Here is a 22446-nt window from a genome sequence, read left to right on the forward strand (position 1 = left end):
TGGTTTAATAACGTGCTGAATGGCCAATAGGTAGGCAGGGAGAATAGGCAGGACTTGTGGGAAGAAAGAGGAACTCAAGATGAATCTAAGTGTGCAGGGGATGCCAGTGAGACACCAAGGAAGTCGGATATAACATTATGGAGAAGAGGTAGTCACATGGCAGAATGTAGATTAATAAACAAGTTAATTTAAGTTATAAGAGCTGGTTGGAAACAAGCCTAAGCTAAAGGCCAAGCTTTCATAATAGGTCTCCGTGTCATGATTTGGGGGAAGCTAGTGGTCCCAAAAGAAAGACTGGCTACAGTCTAGTGGAATGAATGGGGCTGTCCTTCTCTGCTCAGGTGGACTTAGTGTCACTAATCTGGGCACTCAGTGTTTTCAGGACAGGCCTCCAGCTGCAGCAGCCAGGGAGCGTGAGGGGAGAGTATGCTAAAAACAGAAAGCATGGAGGCAGAGATCACAGATCTTCAGAACAAGAGTGGAAAGAGCCACTGAAAGCTGCACAGTATGGCTTACAGACACTGCAGAAGCAAACAGAAGCAACTGGATAAATGTCATGAAGAGATGATGCCCAGGGCTGACATTATAAACAAGAGAGTATGCGCTTCAAAGAGAAGCTGTACTCAAAAAGAAGCGTGGGGTGCTCCACTGCCTATTACAGCCCCAGAAGAAACACCTGTTGCCAGTGTTACTGGGGATGTTTCTGGATCCCACTTCAGGGAGTTCGAGTCCTGTCTCAATAACTTAAGTGGTAAGTAACACTTGCAGTGGGAGCTGCAGACTCGTCAGGCATTCAGCCAGCCAGTCTCTCTCCTCACAAGAGCCGCCCCTGACATGCTGCCCAAGAAGGAACGTGCGCAGCTTGTGGATGAGACAGCCAACACTGAGGCCTTCTGTGAACCAAGTGGGAACACCCCCAGCGCTCCGGCTTAACTGCCGAATGAGGCTTCTAGTAGGAATGAAGGAAGGAAACCGAAAGGAGCTTACCCTGTAAAAATAGTAAATATGGCTTGAAGACACATACTATTATAAGATATTTTATTAGTCGAAAGGGCCTATATTCACTCATATATATAAAATTTAGATTTTCATGACTTAAGCATACTAATTTTGAAAATTGAAAAAGAACACCATTCATTTTTGCCTTTAAAAGATTTTCATTATTTCAAAAATATTTTGAAGCCCAAATACCCATTTCAAGACACACGGAGAAGTTTCTAAGTGGACTAAGAACTGTTTTTACTGAAGCGGAGTAAGAACTCAATCAGGGTCCTCGTGGGCCGCCCACTCATGCCTTTGCGCAGGTAGGGAACCTCGTCTTTGTTGGTCATCACGCCCGCTATGTCTAAATGTGCCCACTTGGAATGGGTCACAAACTCCCGCAAGAAGGCCGCGGCTGTACATGCACCTGCAGATCTGAAGAGAGAGGCAAAAAAGGATGACTTTACCTCATGTCAAGGTGCACGGAACATCTCACTCAGCCATGTTCAGAACCAGAGGGACACTGGGATAGAGTGTGTGATGTATAAGCTTCACAGCCTGAGCTCCATCTCTGGAACTGACACACATGTGGATGGAAAGAACCTAATCTACAAAGCTGCCCTCTAACCTCCACAGGCCATGTCACAGGGCCATGGCACAACACAGGCATGTCACAAGGCCATGGCACACATGTCACCCCACATGCAAAAAATGCTTTTTAAAAATAATAGTACACTTGTGCTGGCTAGGTTCTACTACCAAAGGGGGAAAGTTAAGCTCATGTAACCTATTAAGAAATTAACTGAGAAATCACTTCCAGAATATTTATATTTAGATATGGCTTTCTGGGATAAATGACAAATTCTACATTACTTTTCTGTGTAATGAATTCCTATAGTTCCCATCACTTTTTCTTATCACTTACTTAAAATAACTTTTAAGTTTGAAAATTTCTAACATTAAGAGAACCTGCTAGAGAAATATTTTCAAAATTTAACACATCAGTAAGCTTAGAAGCACTACATCGAAAGGAAACTGGGAAGGATTAAAATCTTCTGTAAAAAGGATGAGACTGAAGAGTAGTTTGGCAACCCAGGATGATTGGAAAGAGACATTTAGATCATTTTACACACCTGTATTTTCCAATGTTATTGACATCAGCAAGCTGGCAATCTATGACTTGTCTTGTATAATGCTCAAAGAGAGGCATTCTCCAGACTCGGTCCCCAGTCTCTACGCTGGCCTAAAGAAGACAATGTAACAGTGTAAGGGAGATGAAGCACCCTGAGAAACTCTGGTTTGAGACATGAAGAAGAGAGCTGTTCTAGCCTGTTATTGCAAAGCAGGGCTGCCAAAGAGATGTCTAAGAGTGCTTTAGGTCACTAAAAGATTCATTTCAGAATTGGGAAACAGGAACTGTGAAATACTCCACACACCTCTAAGACATTTAGTAAAGTCTCAGTTTGAACCTGTAGGCTTTGTGTGTTTAAACTAGGGTGGAAGACTTTGAAGAGCCTGGTCACCTTGGTCTGCTGGGACAAGCATGCAAGGCCTCCAACACCGATGACCAGGTCCTGAGATGAGATGACGTCATTTATGCCTTGCTTAGCCTTCCGTTCATTTGTTTAGACTAACTGAGATTGAGTGGCCCACTGAGCCACAGGGCTAACACCTCTGCCATCCAAAGGCTCAGGCTCTCAGCAGAACCAGGCAAGCAGACCCCTCTACTTTACTCATTTTCAGAAGAAGTCAAAAATAAAGCTTTGGAGTAGAAGGCCAAAAAGCATCAGTAGAACCTGTTGTTTTAGGACCTAAGTCCATCAGATGCATCGGCTACCCCTGGGAAGACACTATGGGCTGCTGATGGTTGACTTAATTATGCCTGTGAACACATCATTTTAGTTAGGAAAATAAATCACTTGAAAAACTCAAATGTTGTGTGTGCCATGGTGATACAGGGACACTGGGTAGTGTGGGAGGCCAGGAGAGGTTCCTGGCTCAGCCTTCAAGTAGACAGCTTGGCTAGTACAGAGGCTGAGAGTGAACATCATAAACAGGAAGACAGAGAAGGGGAGCACTGTCAAGTGAGTAATAAATCTAGGACCTTAAACAGACCTCATAAATGAATTCCTGGATTATGTGTCTATTCCCCAGGGTAAGCTGCCATTAACGTCTGTGAAAGGAACAGGAGCTGCCAGATGGAGCCGCCAAGCAGCCACTAGAGACAGGCCTATTAACAGACAAGTTTTACCACGAGGACTCTGAGCATGTGTCGGGACAGGAACTAAACACTGTCCATAGAGGAGGACAAAGCAAACATCTAGCAAAAGAGCCGAAGCAAGACAGTCACATGAACAAGCCAGAAGAGATGATCACAGAAACCAAGGACCGGGGTCACCAAGAAGTCACTGTTACCTGCTGACTAGAAACAGGCCAGGTTAGGCCAACAGTGGTATTGGCAGGTGAAAGCCAGCAGCAGTGAGTGACAGGGTAATGTTTGATGGGGAAGCCAGGACGGAGGATGACTGGAAAGGGCACAGAGCAGAGCAGTGAGGGGACCCCTCATCATTGACTCACTCAGCGGGAAGCTTTGTTTACAATGCTGAGTCCACACACACGTTCATTGGAAGGCCAGTCTTTCTCAGAGCTGGCCTCATACCCTTTGCCCATCAGGGATTATCCATCACGGCCATGTAATTTGTCAGTAATTTAGACATGATTCTGAGGCTATAAGGACAAGGAAGTGCTGTCATACCCATAACTTAGGAACAGCTCTAGAAAACCCAAAGCCACTGAATCAAGTTTACTGCTATGACCTATTTTCAATTCAAAGGCAACCCAATAGGTAGAAAATCACTTTAACTCAGGGCTTGAACAAGCTTATCATTTAAAGGCCATAAAAATTATTAACACTGTAATTTAAGGGTATATTATAGGCCTACCTCAAATAGTTTGTTCCATAGCCAGGATGAATTGGTAAAGACGCCGGTAGCACCTGATCCCAGGGCTATGTCCATGGCACCTGTAAGACACAGTTCCTCAGGTCAGTGCCAGTCTCTCAAGGCCAAAAGGTTCCTGTTACTTAGACCACAACTATGGTCTCTAAGTCTATCAATGGCTCCTTCATTAAAAAATGTAGACAGGCTGGGAAACTGTCACTTCTACAGCTAATTATGCCTCTCAAACTAGAATTCCCCTTTATGGTAGAAAATGCAGAAAAGAAAATGATGTCAGTTATCATCAACAATCCTACCCCAGGGTAATTGTCACTTATTTTTGGTAGTTCTTTCTGGAGTTCTAGAAGGCTAAGAATATGGCCTTACTATGTCCTATATCGTCAGGCACCAGCACAGTCCCGGCACACAGCAGGAGCTAACTGAATGCTGACTGCCATTCATCTGGCATCCGCTATCTATCAGATCCTAAAGCAGGTAGTAAGTACTTGATGCCTATGAGGCATCCATGTGGGATAGGTGTGCCACATTTTAGTCATTCACTTTAATGCCTTGTTTTTAAAGTTGGTAGGCTTTGATAATATTCATTTGTCCTCAAAAGTTTTCTATTAAGTTTATAAATATTCCCACCAGTTTTCAAATTTCTCATAAAAAGGATAAAAACTAACTATAAACAAAAAGGTGGTATTTTCACTCACAGGAATAGAAAATGCTAGGCATAAATAGTTAATGTAACACCTAGATTTAAAAGGATTTCATAATACATATTTTAAATAACTGTTTTCTAGAACTCTAGAGCTATTGTCAGTTCCGGATGCAGCAACACTTACTGACCCTTAGTGACAAGGCACAGTACAACTGGCCAGCATCATCACAGAGGCTCTAGGTCCCCCATCTCTCCATCACTGCTCCAACCTTGCTGTGCATGCCCCTTGAAGCCTCAAGTTTTTAGGAGCTGAACAGGGAGACCAAAAGCTACAGAAGTAGCATAACGCCTACTTAAAAACATTTATGAAACTGTACCTCCATATGCCAGCTTTAAAAATTAACTAAGAAGGCAGACTTGCAAAAACACTGAAATAAAAAGGAAGTCTTAGTAAACCACTGTGCACTGTTGTTACACCCACATATGAGAGGAACATGAAATGACTTCTGCTCCAGTAGACTCCCAAGACTCAGGAAAGATCAAAACTGAAGGGCACAAAATGAACTGAATTTTTATCTTAAAGATGTACAGACCAATTCCTAGGGAGAGATTTTGGATGGAAGACTGTGAGCTTTGGAACTGTGCAATGAGCCACCATCCATCTCACCCAAGAGATCTCTTCCCTCTCTACAGAGCCTCTACAGATGCCTTTCAGGAATGCCTGCCAGAGGAGCACAGAGCTCTTTCCAGCCCTCACAACTATGAGGCAACCGTGATTGTCCTCAAGTACTAATGCTGGAGGCTGAGAACTCCCTGGAGGCTGCGCAGCTGGCAAGCAGTGTTACTCCCACGCTGGTCTGAAGCCAGGGCTTTCTTTGCGCACCTGTCACACTGCTGTGTGTTCATTAAACAAAGACCTTTCCACCCATGTTTTCTTGTCTTTACAATCTGAAGTATAAGCTTAGAAAACTGACTGGATATCAGATATATTATGATTAGTATATTAAAAAATGCCACTGATTTTGAAATGTATCAGTTTTCAGATTTGTATTAGATGGCAATCATAACCAAAAAATAGCTCTCTCTCTTTTAAATCTGGCTGAGATGATTTGAGCCAATTGTTAAGTTACCACTGGAGAACCAGAAGATGGCTTAGTCTTGATACCAAGCCTAACAACCTAACTCTGCTCCCCAACATCCACACGGTGGAGGGAGACCAGATCATACAAGTTATCCTCTGACCCCCAACATGGCATATGTGCACATGACAGAATTACCTACCCCACCCCTTTTTTTAGTAACTTTGGAATGCTTTAAAGCAATAGAACTAATACGGAGAAGCAGTTCCTTTGGGGAAGGATCTTTGAATGTGAATGGAGTGAACCAAATTTCAGCAAAATAATGCCTAGAGTACAATGTGTACACTGCACCCGAGATTTCTTCAGACATGACAGGGAAAATGTGGCTGGACCTGTTAAGGTGGCAGCGTTGATGATGACCTTGGGATTGAAGGTGTGTGCATAGCAGAGTGCATCGGCCAGGATGAGCCTGCCCTCAGCATCGGTGTTATCAACCTGCAAAGAGATCAAAAAGAGAAAGGGTCACAGACGACCTGAGGAATGAATCTGAAAACTGGGCACAATAGCATTTGATTTCAAAGTGGGAAGCGGTCGGGGCAACATCTGTCCGAGGCAGTAAAAAGACGCTCGTGTTTCAGCAGGGACATATCTAACCTGGAGGGTAACTAGTAAGTCCCTGGCCTAGCTTGTGACACCCACACTGGAAGAGTAGGGAAATGTCTGGTCCATTCTAATGGCAAATGTTGTTAACAAGAGGAAGACTGGGGTGGAGAAGCTAAAAGACTAACCAATCTCAAAGTGCAGCATGCCTGAGACTCTAGTTTTTCTCGATAGGTACCAAACAAAACAAGGACCCAAAGGAAGTTAAAACTAAATGGCAGTCTGGAACTCCAGGCTCAAAGACTCTCAAAACTTTGGCAACCCTGTTAGCCCTATTTCTTTCCTTCAGCAAAGGCCCTGAGGGTCCTGAGCAGTGAACGAGTGTACATTTGTGCTCCACAGATGCCAGAGTACAGAGCCCAAGTGTAGGGCCATGATTTCCAATTGAAATCTAACATGAGAAAAAGTTAATCATGGCACAAACAGCCCATGCTCTACTGGTGTGTCATGCTCTACAGGTCAGGCCAAACAGTCAGGATTTGTACATATAGCATAATTAGCGGGAGATACAACAGGGAAGGAAAAATACTCAAACATTTCCATCAAAAACTAACTGTACTTTGCAGGAAAAAGGTTCTCAGCACGAAAAGCATCGCCCTGGCCCAAAGTGCAGCTGGGGTCCTACACGTGTGACACGTTGCAGTTGTGTGGCCACGATAGGGTGCCTGGAGACAAACCAGAGGGCATGTTTTGTTTCCCCTCACGAACCTGGATGGTCTTCCCATTCTTGGCTCTGACGACATCCCCTGGCTTGTTGGCCTTGCCACTAGGCATATTTTCACAAAGAGGGGCCAAACCTATTGGGGAAACATAAAAAAGAACATGAGATACGCTTGATTCAAAAACGCCATCCTATGGGACAAGAGGCTGCTGGAGAGCCATCAAAAGCACACCAGATACAGGCTTCACTTCCACAAGTGACAAAACTTGGTATCACCAGCGGCACAAGTGAGCTCAGCAGGAGCATGTGTAGTGTGGTCTAACTTATTCTAATCCAGAAGAAATAAGTTAAGCTATAGACCATCAGAACATCCTGGACCTTTCAAATGTCATGAAGGGGAGAAAGGAGAAAGAACGGGGCTCTTGGCGGGAAAAGCAAAGGAACATGGCAACCAAATGCAAGGTGCTATCTTTGCTAGGGATCTAGACTTTAAAACTAAATATGGGGGCTGCAGAGATGGCTTGGGATTAAGAGTGTACAGGGCCTGAGTTTGGTTCCCAGCACCCAGCCTGTGACTCTAGTTTCAGAGGCTCTGATGTCCTCTTGTGGACTCTATGGGAACCTACATTCACATGTACAACAGAGCCACACACTGACACACATAAATACACATAATTAAAAAATAAACTCTTAAAAAATACCAAATCTAAACAAAACGGACTTTAAATTTCGGACTACTGGTTACTGTATAGATCCCTTTGAAATGTAAGTGTAATATCATTACATAGAATGTTCTTTTTCTTAGGAGACATGTTAAAAGTACTCAGAGGTGGAAATATGTTGAAATGTCAGCATCTTCATTTCCAATAACACAGTTTTAAAAAGAGGATTACAGAACAAAAAGACTATGATGCTGGAATGGCTGGGTAAGGGAGGTTCTGGACAGACAGATTTAAAGTATTATTTTACCTTTCCCACACCATGGATGAAACCCAACTGCCTCTTCCTCTTAATCTTGGCATTAGCAATGCTATCCACTCCCAGCACTGCTTCTGGAAGTTTGCATGTGTAACACCAGGAAATGCTGTATACTAATTCCTTATTCTGTGTCAGCAAACTAATGGACCACAGTACCATGAGGCAGTTAGGAAATGAGCCAGAGATGATGGCCTCCACGCCAGCTACTCAGTTTTCCTTGCTGGAGTGAAGCACAAACGTGGCATCTGTGCTCCTGATGGCTAACCACTTCTGCCTAAGTAAAACAAATCAATACATGTTACAGCCTGCTGGCTGCAGAACACGTTTAACTCTGTCACCTCAGACAGAAACATTGATTTCAGCCAAACAACTTCTACTTGATGAAAAGCTACTTAAAAAAATGTCTTTTGGTCTTTTTAGAAGGAAGGAAACGTTTGGTATTTCAGTTCTACCATCTGACTAGATTTTGGAAGCACTTCAAAATGCAACCCTTCTCCTACTTACCTATGATATTAATGGGCAAATTGAGCTTTGCTGCAGACACAATGGCCGAGCATATTGTTGCGGCTCCTCCCATGTCAGCCCGCATGAGGTCCATATTTGCAGAAGCCTTGATGGAGATACCGCCACTGTATGGAGAAGGAGACAGTGTGCAACAATAATAATAGCAAAATTGAAAGCTCAAATCATTTTCTCAAAAACAAAGTCAGGGTCAGTAAGATGGCTGAGGATTGCCTGCTGCCAAGTGTGATGACCTGTGTTCAATCCCCTGACCCACATGATGAAAGCAGAACTGATTCCTTTGACTTCCATATGACTGCTGTGGCACTTGGGTACCCACAAGCATACACACCATACATAATAAATACGTAAAAATGTAAAAAAACAAAACAAAACAAACCATCCATGTATAGCACGAATCTTAAAAGTTCTTATTAATAAAATCAAACCTTGGAGCCAGATATTGGGGTGAATACTGGAAGATCAGAGAAGCAAAACAAGCCACAGCTACCTCATCTTGCCAGTTCCTCAGCTGATCCTGTTTTTTCAGACTGGAAGCCTCTGAGTCCTCATCCAGAATGAATCTCAGCTGAACTGTGCTGCTCAAAGCTTAAAAGCTTAACCAGCCAAATGCTTCTAGTTTCTGGTCTTCATGCCTTATATATCTTTCTGTTTTTGTCATCACTCCCTGGGATTAAAGGCTCACTTCTTGGGATTAAAGCCATGTGTCACCCTGCTTGGCTGTTTCCAATGTGGTCTTGAACTCACAGAGATCCAGAGGGATTTCTGCCTCTGGAATGCGAGGATTAAAGGTGTGAGTGCCACCATTTTCTGGCCTCTATGTCTGTCTGGTGGCTGTTCTGTTCTCTGACCCCACATAAATTTATTAGGGTGCACAATATTTTGGGGAACACAGTATCACCACATCCATGTGGTGGTATATGCCTGCAATCCCAGAATTTAGGAGGCTAAAGCAGGATTTCAACTCTGAGGCCTGACTGGGTGACATAGCAAGACTGTCTGAAAACAAAACAAATCAAACTCCCACATACAAACTCAGAGTTCACTGTCACACAAAAGCACCACATACCTGCCAAAGAAAGTCAAATTTCTAAACCTGTGATCTGAATTACTTCAATTCTGTAGCCTTTATAAAGATAGAAAGTAATTCCAGAAATATGGGTAAGTGAGGCAGGTCCTTTTACTTCTATTTGGATGAAACTTGATCAGATGCCACTGGAAACATCATCATACACTACCAACCCACCTAAGATCCACCTCTGCTTTCTATCATTAACACCTGATACCCACAAAGATTGTCTTTTCAGGGGTTGGGGATTTAGCTCAGTGGTAGAGCCCTGGGTTCAATCCTTAGCTCCAAAAAAAAAAAAAAGATTGTCTTTTCAGAAAAAAACAAACAAACCAACAAAACCCTTTTCTGACTTGATTAACCCAAGAAACCTGAAGGTCATGAGCTACTAAAGAAAGCTGGCAAGCTGCTGGAACATTGGAGCATTCTTCTCAAGTCCACAGGACGGAAAGGTAATAGTTCTTCTGATACCTGCTGGTGGCAGATGGCTACTGAATGAGAAAAGGCATGAGGAAAGTGTCTGTGTGATATGCAGGTTTATCTGTGTAATGCATGCTTGCATGTATGCGGGCATGACAAGCACTTTACCAACCAGCCATCTCCCCAACCCACTGACTCTGCTTGGTGCTACGACGGTGAATAAATAACTTCTGAACTGTGGCTTCCTTCCCTGTGGGCCACAAAAGCTCACAGGGCTAAACTAAGATCAGGACCATGATAGACAAAATTCCTATCTTACACGTGTAAGCATTACAATTCAAAACTGGCAGCATGATATGTTTACTATAATGTGTAACCTGGTCAAAGCCCATGCATACGAATCACACTCTACATACACAGCATTCACTAAAATATCGAGCACAGACACCCCCAAGAAGTACCTGTCAAAGGTAATTCCCTTTCCCACAAACACCAGGGGTGCTTCACTTGTGTTGGGGCTGCCTTTGTAGTGGATTTCCAAAAAGACTGGTGGTTCTTCAGACCCCTTGGCCACACTTAGGAATGAGCCCATTTCTTGTTCCTCTATCCAAGACTTGGGTCTACAGGGCAGAAAGAGGAAAAAGGAGAGATACAGTTATGTTTATTCCAAAACAACTTAGAAAAAACTCAACAGTATGCTAAAAAAATGTACAACATACAAGTTATTCAAATGCTGAGTAGGACCTGGGGCACGCAGTGGTAAGGGCACTTGCTTAGGATGCCCAAGGCCAGAAGCTCCATCCCCAACATCAGGGGAAAGCACTGGATACAGGCTGAAGGCATCAGTGAGCACAGCCTGTGATTTGCGTCTGTCTACTAGCAGGCAGAAGACTTGACTCTGGGGATACTTCACCTGTAAAGTGAGACCAGGCATTCCCCTGCCAAGGATTACACAACTACTCAGAGAACTTCTACATGGTAACTAATACAGTGTCAGGTAATAAAAAATGTTTAGTCAATAAATAACAGTCCCCCCTAACCTACTCTGGTATTTCTGGTTTTAATTTGGAAATGAAGTTAGCAAGGCTGGCATTCAGCTTTATTTTTGTTTTACTAATAATGGTGCACACACAAAACAAACCAACAGAAACTCAACAAAGCTATCCTATACCAACAGCAATAAAATATCCTGTTTCTTTGCTTATCTTTTCAACACTGGCAAACCATTTCTCATAGCTCCAAGTGCAATTTGAGATGTCTCTGAATGGGAAAACTACTTAGTTCTTAATAAACACAGGCTCAGTGTGGGTAACACGAACCCCCATCTCAGTGAAAACTAGAACACACACGCCATATTGCTATTCTTTCTGGGAGGAACAAACGTTCTGTATTGACTTCTAGCCACAATAACTAGGCCTGGACTGCCAGACAGCCTAACACTAATCCAAGGACTACTCTTGAGCTCGCCTCAGTCAGACTACTACACTAAAATTGCTGTCGTTATTTCAAAGGGAAAGCAGAAACATAAATCCCATCAATTGAAACACGGCTGGACCCTGTAGGCATTTCTAATCCCAAGCTTAGTACTTGGTGTTTTATTGCTGTCTTGCTTTTCTGGAAGAACTGTATTTCTTTGATGCAGAGCCACCTCCCCTGGATGGGGCGTGGTACAACCACATCACAGCATGAGTCACAGGCCGTGCACGCATGGATGCAACATGCTGGTCTGTCTGAACTCCTCTTCCCTCTATCCACCTACAACTCGTGTTTCACAAGACTGCTGCACACCTCACCTGAAGCCTGGCCTGTTAACATTTAAAGTGATCTTTGAGGACTCTGCTGGCTCCATTTCCACTCATAGCCCTCATCCTGCTCCTGCAGCGCTCTCCCCTAACTGCAAATCTCACGCTTCCCCTGACCTGGCAGCACCGCCACTACACTACTCACTCACACAGCAGAGCACTGGCATCTCCTCCTTCAAGACAGGACATGGCTAGAGAGCCCACTTCTCACAGATACAGACTCAACACACAGGAACTACTCAGGGCATCCTAGCAAGCTCCCAGCCCCGTGTTTTCTACACATTATTATTATCTTCTTCATTCTGTCTAAATAGGGATTTTCCTTAAAAACAAAAACAAACAAACAAAAAAACCCTCTAATCACAATTAAGTGCTGAAGAATCCCCTTAAAATGAAAAGATCTCTTAAGAAATAACTCCGAAAATCAAGTAAAACAAGTATCTGTTAATTTATTTTAATCAGAAGCCCTCCCAAAAGCTCAAACTTGAGTGTTTAACAGGCTGAAGAGAGTTTTCAAAAGGGAAATGGAAACTAGAGGAATTGGACTTGACTTCAAGTCCCATCACCCATACTGACAAGCACTTGGGAGACCTGGTTATGTGACCCCACAAAGTAGCCAAGGTCATGGGCATGTGGGTTCTCACCTTACGCCCAGTCAGTGTTCTGCATCTTCACTTGCATCATAAACAGAAATGTAGAAAAGACAACACATCAAAACATGTATGCTCCTTAAATGTCAACCAGGGGCTGGAGAGATGGCTCAATGGTTAAGAGTACTGGCTGCTCTTCCAGAGGACCCAGGTACAACTCCTAGCTCCCAAATAGTGGCTCAGAACTGTAACTCCAATTCCTGGGGCTCCAACACTCCCTTCTGGTCTTCTTGGACATGACATATGTACACACAGTACACAGACATACATGCAAACTAAATATCCATACACATAAAATAAAAATTATTTTTAAAAAAGGTAAACAGTTACCATTTGACCTAGGAATTTAACTCCCATCTCTTTACTCAAGAGAAATGAACTGTATAGTATGCAAATTATGTCTCAATTTAAAAAAAAAAAAAAAAACACACAACACAGTATAAAGTCATGAAACTCTCTTAAAGATGAGAGAAAGATACAACCCTGTAACTCTATCTGACCTTGTGTACAGCTGCTAGTGGGCTCAATTTATTCCTCTAAACACAGAAGTTCAGTTTTAGGATCTCACTTGTGTTAGTCAGGGTTTCTATTGCTGAGATAAAACACCACAGCCATGAACAACTTGGGGAGGGAAGTTTATTTCAGCTTACACTTCCAGGTAAATAGTCCATCACTGAGGACAGGAATTCAAGCAGGGCAGGAACCTGGAGGCAAGAGCTGGTACAGAGCCATGGAGGTGTGCTGCTTACTGGCTGCTCACCATGGCTAGCTCAATCTGCTTCCTTATAGAACCTAGGACCAACAGCTCAGGGATGGGCCCACCCACAGTGAACTGGGTCCTCCCACACCAACTGTCAATCAAGAAAATACACCACAGGTTTACCCACAGGCCCACTGGGTAGGGGCATTTTTCTCAATTGAGATTCCCTCTTCCAAAATGACTCTAGCTTGTGTCAAATTGATATAAAACCAAATAGTACACACTGCTGTTTTGGCTGTACATCCTATGAGTCTATGACATAATCATAAATTACCTGATATGGACTTCTGTTTTACTATTGGCACTTTTGAGATTTTTTTCAATAATTGCAGCAAATCTCGTTGGTGTCATCTCATTGGCTGGAGACTCCATCAGCTGGCGGGCCAAGTTCTGCCCAGAAGCAAAGAGGACCCCTTTCTCCCAGGCCTCCTGATCGCCACTGTGGAAGAAAAGAGTTACTCTCAAACAACATCAAGAGGACTGACCTTTCTGCTGCTAGGTGAGGCACTTATCTTTAAAAACAATCAAGACTACAAACAAAGAATGACTGTACAAGACCCAGATCCATTCTGTGAGCAAGAAAACAGGCCCCACTGAAGATCCAGGGGAGATCTGGCTAAGCAGTTAGCTTCAAGAATCTCCCCTGCATAATTGAAAAATGTGCATGTGAGGGGGCAGTGATGGGTATTTGCAGCTATAAACCTATATGCAAAGGTTCTGTAGAGATTCCTACTCAGAGTCCGGTTCCCTGCAGAGACATGGCAGTCCCAAGCACTATCTGTGAGGCCAGCATGCAGCAAACCTTCAGATGTGGAGCTGTAGGCTCTGCAGCTTTACTGTGCCTGGATAAAGGCTTTAAATACCAACCCAGTGGACAGCAAGGAGTAGCTTTACAAGAAAGAGAATGCAGTAAGGTGCATGTTGCACGATCCTCCTCTTTGACAGCAGTTAATATGGGCGACATAGACGTAGACAAAATAACAGCCGACACCTCAGAACATTCACCATGTGCCACTCACTTGACATATTTTGCCTTTGGATTATCATACAAACGATGACATCAGCCAGGAATGATGGCACATGCCTGTACTTGTAGCACTGCAGAGGCTGAGGCAGCAAGATTATGAGTTCAAGGTTATATACAGTGAGACCCTCTCTCTCAAAACACAAAACTGTATGCCAGGATTACAACTCTCCTACACAAACGAAGACAGAAATACAGATGTGGGTTGCTTAACTGAGGTTATCCCAAATAAGCAACAGAGACAGGCTTCAAATGCATGTTGACTGGTTGCAGAACTTTCATTCCCAACCACTCTCTAACAGACACTAACCACTGTTCTATGCCAAAAGACACCCACTGGCCTCACAGTTCCTGGAACTGAAGATCTCTTATTGTCTATTCCTGACAGCAGAAACCTGTCCCTTCCAAACTAAAGTAGAATAGGGCTGGGATAATTATGGTCAATTATCTTCTGAGAGCATCTCCCACCATGGACCACAAGGCAAAGACGGAATACTCTCAGCCATACAGATCTAACATGTAGCGTAATGTCAGCGGGTGTGAGTGGATTAAAAGCTCACTAGGATATGCTGCCGAGTCGTTCCTCCCTCTGGGAAAGAGCCAACACTGTGAGTGCTTCTTAGTAACCAGCAAGTACAGAAGACAGTCAGGAGCCACAGAGGAATTACATACGCGGCAAGAGCCAGGAGCAGAGCTTGGGGACAATTACCACACTGTAAAGAGGGCTGAGACAGTAAGTAGGAGACACAGAAGCCACACAGCGCTGCTGGACACTGGAAAGCAGGCATGCTGTCAGAATGCCCGGGACTGCCACCCATACCCTGTTTCCTTCCATCACCTTCCATAGAGCTTTGCCGATACAGCCACCTTCTTTTTCTGCTTTAGGTCATCAAACTCATAGAGACCAAGCACGGCTCCTTCTGCAGCAGCCTGAGCATCTCCGCAGGGATCCACCTCCACTGAAGGCAGCTCCAGGTCTTGAACCTGCCTGCATCCCGCTTCAGAATGACAACACAAGCAGAAAACGGAGTCAGCACAAAGCAGGTACACGTGGTGGTGTGCCAGGGGAACAAAACTGGGTCTACATTTTCACTTCCTCTTCCATAAAGTGTGCCAGATGTGTACCTCACAGGCAGGGCTCCTCACAAGTGGGAGACCCTCACTGAGAGGCAGATGTTACCAGCAGCATCTTGGAAGCACTAGAGTTTCCTGATAAAGCTTCCCAGCTGCCGGATCAAAGGGACCAAGAAATGATGCCACTGAAGCTACACCCAAGTCACTGAACAAAGACCATCATTAACAGAGCATCATTAATGGCATTTATTAAGAATGTGTCAGCAAAAACTCTCAAATAAAAGCTAGAAATGCCTATTTAACTCTGAAAGCAAGTTTCATGAGCATTTGTGATATACCCAGGGGCAAGGATTAATTAAACCAAGTTCTGCTGCCTCAGAGTGTTTCTCGAAGTGCATTTGGGGCAGCCGTCCTGTGGGAAAGGCTCTCCCCACTGCTAAGCGACAAAGTGACTTGATGGCATCGACCTCAATCCCCTACTCCAGCTATCAAACCAACTGGGACAGGCCGTGCAGGTTGCTAGCAATGAAGAAGTATCCCCCACAATGCTCCTCTTTTCTCTGACAATCCCATGTTATCCAAAAGTTGGGCAACACCACGGTTGCATGACAAAATGGAAAACCATCTACAAATCACATATTCTGATAGACTATAGTTCTAAGAACAAATGGTAGCAAACCTCCCAACAGAAAACAGAAATACTAAAACTGAAAACGTCACAAGCTAGCCTCTTTACCTCGGTAAGGTCAAACACATTCATATAAACTGAACTCACTGAGCTATTGCATGTGGGCCTGTGGGCCTGTGGGCCTGTGGGCCTGTGGGCCTGTGGGCCTGTGAGGGGGTGCTGGTGGCGGTGAATGGACAAAGGGGAGGAAGACCGGCTTGAGGAATGAAGCCCTGGGAACCCTCGGCCATTAAACAGAAAGAGCAAGCAAACCTGCAACAGCAACTCTGATGTTTTCTTTGCCTTCATGCCAGTTCTCCTGGTCGTCAACGCCAGCCGATCTCTTGCCAAGACCAACCACCACCACACTGGGGAAGTCCTGCTCCACAAACACACCCAGTCAACCACTGTCAATTCTTTAAACAGCTCCTTTCCAGAAGGGAAAGGCACAGGGAGACAGAGGTGCCACAGAGCCACTCAAGTCCAGCAAGGAAGAGCCCTGTGTGCTGAGAAGCACAACAGATGTGGCAGGCAGAGCAAGGGTGATTCTCCAAATAACTCTGCATGGGGTGGCGGTCTTCCTCCACACGAGGAAAACAGGCTAGAGGAGACAGCCTTTATGATCATAAGGAGTGCTTCTGCTTAACATAGAAATCAAACTGTAAGATCAAACACAAGAGTTCTAGCATGACCAGGCAGCCAGAGTAATGGGCATATGGGAGGTCTCAATATAGATTTTTCCAGATGAACATGACCTTCATTTCATACCTGATGCAGACCGTAGAAGGTTCGGGTTTTGCCTGCCTTCAGAGGAGGTCCAGATCTAAAGCAAGAGGAAATGGTTGTTTTACACATCATAGTTTGTGGGGGTCGCTTGGTAAAAGACTAAGCAATTGCAGGACACGCTTGCTAACTGTTTCTGTTCCGGGCTTCACTACGGCTTTACAGAATGCATATGGCCAGTCTCCTCAGATGCAGCACTTCCACCTCAAAAAGCACTCAGTCAACTTCTAGGTTAGATGGAACAGGAGCATCAATTTAAAAACAACAGGGAAGCCAGGGGTGACAGCCCATGCCTGTAACACCGGAACTCGGGAACCCGAGGAAGGACTGCCATGAGCTGGAGGCCAACCTGCATGACATGGTGAGTTCAGGTTCGGCCTAGACTACCAAATGTGGTGCTCTCTCTCTCTCTCAAACAATGCCATGGATGGGCAGAGTAACCTGCACGGGGGATCTGAGCACTGGATGGTGACCGTAAGGAACGATGGAAACCTTTCTAATAGAAGAAACACTGCCAAAATGAAAACCAGAGGTGAGGCAAGAGCGGCTCACTTGACCGCACCATCTCCAGCACAGGTGTTGCCACATACTGTTCACTGAGACAGACAAGGGTCGCGGCAATTTCCAAACAAAGAGGGATTCTACAGTAGCCAGAGGCTCAGGCTGCAGCCCGCAGTGACCCTGCAGCAAGGCCAGTGCATTCTGGACTCTCACAGGTCAGCTTCTGGATTAATGATTTAAGGTACTTGTGACGGCTATGTACTAGCAAAGGACTACCATCCAAGAGGAGGTAGACTATCAGATAATTACTATAACTATCAGGCGACACCTGTGACACTCTAACAAACTGTCTATAACCCGGGTAACAGGTAGTTATAGGGGCTTCTGTTGCTATATTTCTGCCAACTGTGGCCAGTAACTCTGAAGGTTCCCTACTTCCTCCAGGACCTGCTAATCTAGAAGAGGTCAGATTTCAGGCCCTCCCCAGAAGGACCCGCATTTCAGGCTGTATTTTTTTTTTTTTTTTCTTCTTCGAGACAGGGTTTCTCTGCGTAACTTTGAAGCCTGTCCTGGAACTCACTTTGTAGACCAGGCTGGCCTGGAACTCACAGAGATCCTTCTGCCTCTGCCTCCCAAGTGCTGGGATTAAAGGCATGTACCGCCTGGCTCAGGCTGTATTCTTGCTAATCAGATGATCCACTTGTACTTTAATATTGAAAAGCCTTCAAAGTCCAGCCATGCAATCAAAGGGCAGGACCTGAGGCTGTTGTTAAACTAGTTGAGCACTTTTAGAGGCTGGTGCCAGACAGGAAAGCAGGAATTATGAACCCGAGCCTGGGCAGTGGGCTGAGGCAACCTGTTCCTTTCTGGATCCGTCAATCCTTCACAGTAAGTTTGTGATCTGGCTAGAAATCACATGACTTCCCAGAACTACTGACCCACCCACACGGAAACAATTACCCAGCTTCTTCCAGAATCTACTTTCATTTCCAGAGCACCAGCTAGCCAGGGTTCCGTTAACTTTATCCAACACACACAAAAGAATCTCTTTCAATCTTGGGACCTTTAAGAACTGGAACCCTGCCCCATGGCATGACACACACATTTAATCCCAGCACTCCTGAGAATGAGGCAGGTGGATCTCTATGAGTTCGATGCCAGCCACCCTGGTCTACACAGTTCTAGGACAGCCAGGGCTACACAGCCAAACCCTGTCTCACAAATCAACAAACACACACACACACAAAAGGAACCCCAAATACAGTAATACTTACATGTCCAACATTTCTCTCAGCTTCCCAGCCACCAACTTATTAAAATTCTCTCCTGCACTTGTAAACTGTGGTAAGTCATCATCTTTGTCTTTGGAATAAATTCCTAAAACAAGACCCTGAGAAAATTAAGAAAGATGAATACAGTCAGGGTACATCCCTTAGAAGGCTATGACTGCCCAAACTCTAGAAGGGGCAAAGAATTCCACCAAAACTGTGTCTTCCCCAAGGGGGAAGAGCAGAGGCAAACAGCAGGGCAGCAACCCCTACTTCAGCAGCCGAAATCTCTGCCAGGGCAAGGATGGACCTGGGGTAAGTGAGATATATTGGGCCCAACCCTAAACATGAAAAATCACTTGTTTCAGACACACTGTCTCAAGGTTACAATCCTTTTAAATACTTTGTGTTTTTGACTATGGCCAGTCACTAAATTGGCTGCAGGACTTGGTACCTCCAGAAATGTCAGGGGTATGCTCAGAAAACCTGAGATTTGCCGTGTGGTGGTGGTGCACACCTGTAATCCCAGCACTGGGGAAGCAGAGGCAGGTGACTCTCTATGAGTTCGAGGCCAGCCTGGTCTACAGAGCTAGTCCAGGACAGGCTCCAAAGTTACAGGGAAACCCTGTCTCACAAAACAAAAAGAAAAAGATTTCAGGTAAGGGATGCTCACATTGTCTAGTAAGTAGCTTATCAATCAGGTAGGGGGAAGTATGCAACTTTGCAGGGAGGTCAGAAGCAGGGCCTTCTGCCAAGCACTTCAGGGTGTGACCATCTCTCTCAGAAGCCCCAGGCCCCAAACACATGAAAGAATGATGTAAAAACCACTGCTCACCATTTGCTTTCACATAGTAATTCATGATTTTTAAAAGACTGTTTCCCACGCTGGGTGGTGGGAGCACAAGCCTTTGATCCCAGCACCGGGGAGGCAGAGGGATCGCCTCACACAGTCCAGGTGGACTTCTGTGAGTTCGATGCCAGCCTGGTTTACAGAGCGAGTTCCAGGACTACACAGAGAAACCCTCCCTCGGAAGAAAGGCTGAAACCTGGTTCCTGACACACTAACTTCTGGGTGGTAAAACTTTGACAATCCACATGCCTTCTTTCTGGCCTTGGTTCTTTGCAAAATTCCCAAGTACTCGGGCCACACAGTGCCTCATCTTTTCGCCATAGAAATCTGGCTTCCTTGGCACGGTAACTGCCAGGTTCTAGCTTTCCCAAAATTGTTTTGTCTCTGGGGTTCCATGAGACCAAGCTGGGTCCGTCCACTGTCACTGGGCAGACCAGTCATAGGGCTGGATAGGTGTCCGCCTAATCCCTCTGCTATCTGTGGTACCTGAAGGGGACCTGAGCCCACCTGGAACATTCCTCCCTCACCAGGGACGAGCCAGCACCCTTCCAGACCCTTCACATCTGATAGTGTCCTCCATAATTTCTCACAGCCCAGCTAGATGGAGGAGGCGCTCTTTCAATTTCAAGATGACCTCTCTGGACAAAGCCCTTTTCCCTAGAAAGATACTGCTGTTCTCCAGAAACCCAATCCAGCAGCTCACTCCCCTGGGGCCTTTTCGGACATTTAACTTCAGCACGGGGGAGGGGTCCTGGCCCTGTGACTGGCTACTCTGGAACCTTTGCAGCCTCTGGGACAATCCTGCCGCTGTCCTTTCTAGGGTTTCCGCGAGGACTAAAAGAATCGATGAAGCAGGAGCGTGTGTGCAGCTTTTCGGAGCTCAGTTGGACGGAGGAAGTCAGTAAAGGCTGTAAAGCGGAGCTTGCGGTTCAGATCAGACTTCAGAACCGAGCCCTGTCCAGGCAGGAGCAAAGGGCGCGCCCTCCGCAAACAGCAATCGGCCGTCCTCGCCGCAGGTCCGGCTCAGGCTGGTGCCCTGCAAACTCAGGGAACTTTTCTGTTCAGCTCATTTGTGCAACTTGGTGCGTCCGTCCTCCACACCGGCGGCCTGCACCAGCCCGGCCACCCCGCCACCCGCGGCCAGGGCACGCGCGGCCGCCCGGGGCGAGCCGCCGCCACTCACCTTCGTCATGTCTGCGGTGGAGAGACCCCGATCCCAGAGACGTCTCACTCCCAGGCGGTGGAGCGCTACTCGCGCGGTAGCCGGAAGAGGCAGCAAGAACATCTTCTCGGCTCGGCCCACGGCGCCGCCCTCCAGAGAGAGCACGTGGCACGAGGGGCGGGGGGGGCGCGCGCCTGGGGGCGGGACCTCCGGGGTCTCCGGGCGCGCGCCTGGAAAGCCAGACAGGTGGCAGGGGCGGGGCGTGCGGGCACCGGGGGGCGGGGCTGTCGGCAACTGGGCGGAGAAGCGCCAGTGAGCCTTGGGGGCAGGGGCGGCAGGCCCATGGGCGGGGCTTTCTGTGATGTGGGCGGGGCGGGTGTCGTGGGCCCCGGCTTCTGCGGGCTGGGGGGCGGTGGGGGGGGGCATGCGGGTCTGCGCTTGCGTGTGCCAGAAGCCTCAGAAATTGGTATAAGACAGAATAATAGAAGTATGTGACTTCCATTTAACAAGTTTGTGCGTACATGGGAGCCCTGATAGAAAAATGAGGTCCTGAAAGTGGTTAGGTCTGAGTGCTGATAATTGGACAAAGAGAAATGGTTCTGAATAAGTAACTAAACTAAAAGAAAACTAGAAGAATGTAAGGATTAGCTAAGCTGAACAAGGTTCGTTTGTGCAAATTTCTATCTTCCTTAACTCCTCACCTCTGGTGATAGCGTCTTTTACATGGAAGTTTTATGTCCTGCTTTGGGTTTAGGAGACCCAAAGATGGCTCTTCTTGTGTTTGCTCCTGTTCAAGTTGCCTTTAGCACAGAATATTTATGCCCAAATGGCGTACTTTAAGGTAGCCTATCTTCCATCTTCCATTATCTAGTAGGGGCATAAAGTACTGTGATTACAAAAACTGTTTAAAAGATTGTCTTATGTAGACACATGTGGATATGGGCTTAATCCCCCCCAATCATATCCCCCCCCACCCCCCCCCCCGCGCGCCTCCAAGGCTCTTGTCAGAAGCTTGTAGTGCTACTGGAAGGAAGTAGAACATTAAGCACGTGGGACCTAGTAGAAAGACGTTGGAAGGTTTCAAGTGTGCTCTTGAGAGAACTGCTGTGAAGAGGCATTCCACCATGTACTTTGAGCATAATTGCTATGATATCACTGGCCCTGAGCTCCAGGATGGAATGACCATGGAAATCTCTGGAGTTATGAACTAAGGAAAATCTTTCCTCTTTTTAAGCTTCAGGAATTTTTGTCATGGTGATAAAAACGGTTACTAACATAACACCCTCAAGTTCCCTCTACCTCCTTCATTTTGTCCAATGCCATTTCTTCCAAGAAATGTCTCCAGACCCTCCCCATATGGGTTATGCATTTCCTTCTACTTTCAAAGCAGTCAGTCTCAAAATGCTAATCAAACTGTATCCTGCTCTTTTGAGGAGCTATGGCTTTCTCCTTTGTGTACTCCTGCCAAGATCTGGCATCTGATGTATATCTAGGACCTTGCAAACAAGGCACTCATAAATATTTGAATGAATGTATGATCAAAGTCCAGCTGAGGCAGCAACATTTAATTAAAGAACAGGATAGGTGCCAGTGTGACTTCCTGATAATAAACTGCATGAGAAGGGGATGGATAATTAAAAAGGACATCAGGATCAGGAAGAGTGTGGGAGAGTGTTGGCTTGGCAAGGGGTGGGTAGATCAGGCCTGCTTGGAATAAAAAGAAGATATAAAGAGAACGTTGCTGGATGACAGAGACTCTTGAAAGGCAGGAAGCAAAATTTATGGTGGGTGAAGGCAGCAGCAGGGAACCAGTGATGATCTTTGCAGAAGATGCTGCCAAAGATGCTGCAGGGAGATCTGTGTTTAAGAGATGTGTCGTTAAACACATTAGAGCAGAGGCACCAGCATGTGTCAGTGTCACATTAAGGAAAGAAA

At 45.7% G+C, this 22446-nt stretch overlaps 1 protein-coding gene across 1 annotated transcript; it reads right to left on the reverse strand.

Moving 5' to 3' along the window:
- Positions 1–1132: 1132 nt before the first annotated feature.
- Lap3 (leucine aminopeptidase 3) lies at positions 1133–20676 on the reverse strand. The gene is made up of 13 exons (XM_036201400.1): positions 20533–20676; positions 18506–18621; positions 16716–16770; positions 16221–16326; positions 15045–15204; positions 13457–13621; positions 10432–10590; positions 8464–8588; positions 7029–7117; positions 6053–6155; positions 3924–4003; positions 2115–2224; positions 1133–1416 (listed from the first exon to the last, which is right to left on the reverse strand). Exons 1-13 carry the CDS (start codon positions 20632–20634, stop codon positions 1227–1229), a joined length of 1560 nt encoding a protein of 519 aa, XP_036057293.1. The 5' UTR covers positions 20635–20676; the 3' UTR covers positions 1133–1226.
- Positions 20677–22446: the final 1770 nt, after the last annotated feature.

This window comes from Onychomys torridus, chromosome 10 (genome assembly GCF_903995425.1).
Source record: "Onychomys torridus chromosome 10, mOncTor1.1, whole genome shotgun sequence".
Lineage (NCBI taxonomy): Eukaryota > Metazoa > Chordata > Mammalia > Rodentia > Cricetidae > Onychomys > Onychomys torridus.

Excerpts from the sequence above, each read along its gene's own strand:
- Lap3 (XM_036201400.1), bottom strand. The coding sequence starts at position 20,634 with ATGTTCTTGCTGCCTCTTCCGGCTACCGCGCGAGTAGCGCTCCACCGC. Across the intron at positions 16,771-18,505 it reads CTGAGAGAAATGTTGGACAT|ATCTGGACCTCCTCTGAAGG; the intron begins GTAAGTATTACT and ends CTCTTGCTTTAG. Across the intron at positions 8,589-10,431 it reads AAGGGAATTACCTTTGACAG|TGGCGGTATCTCCATCAAGG; the intron begins GTACTTCTTGGG and ends TTCTCCATACAG.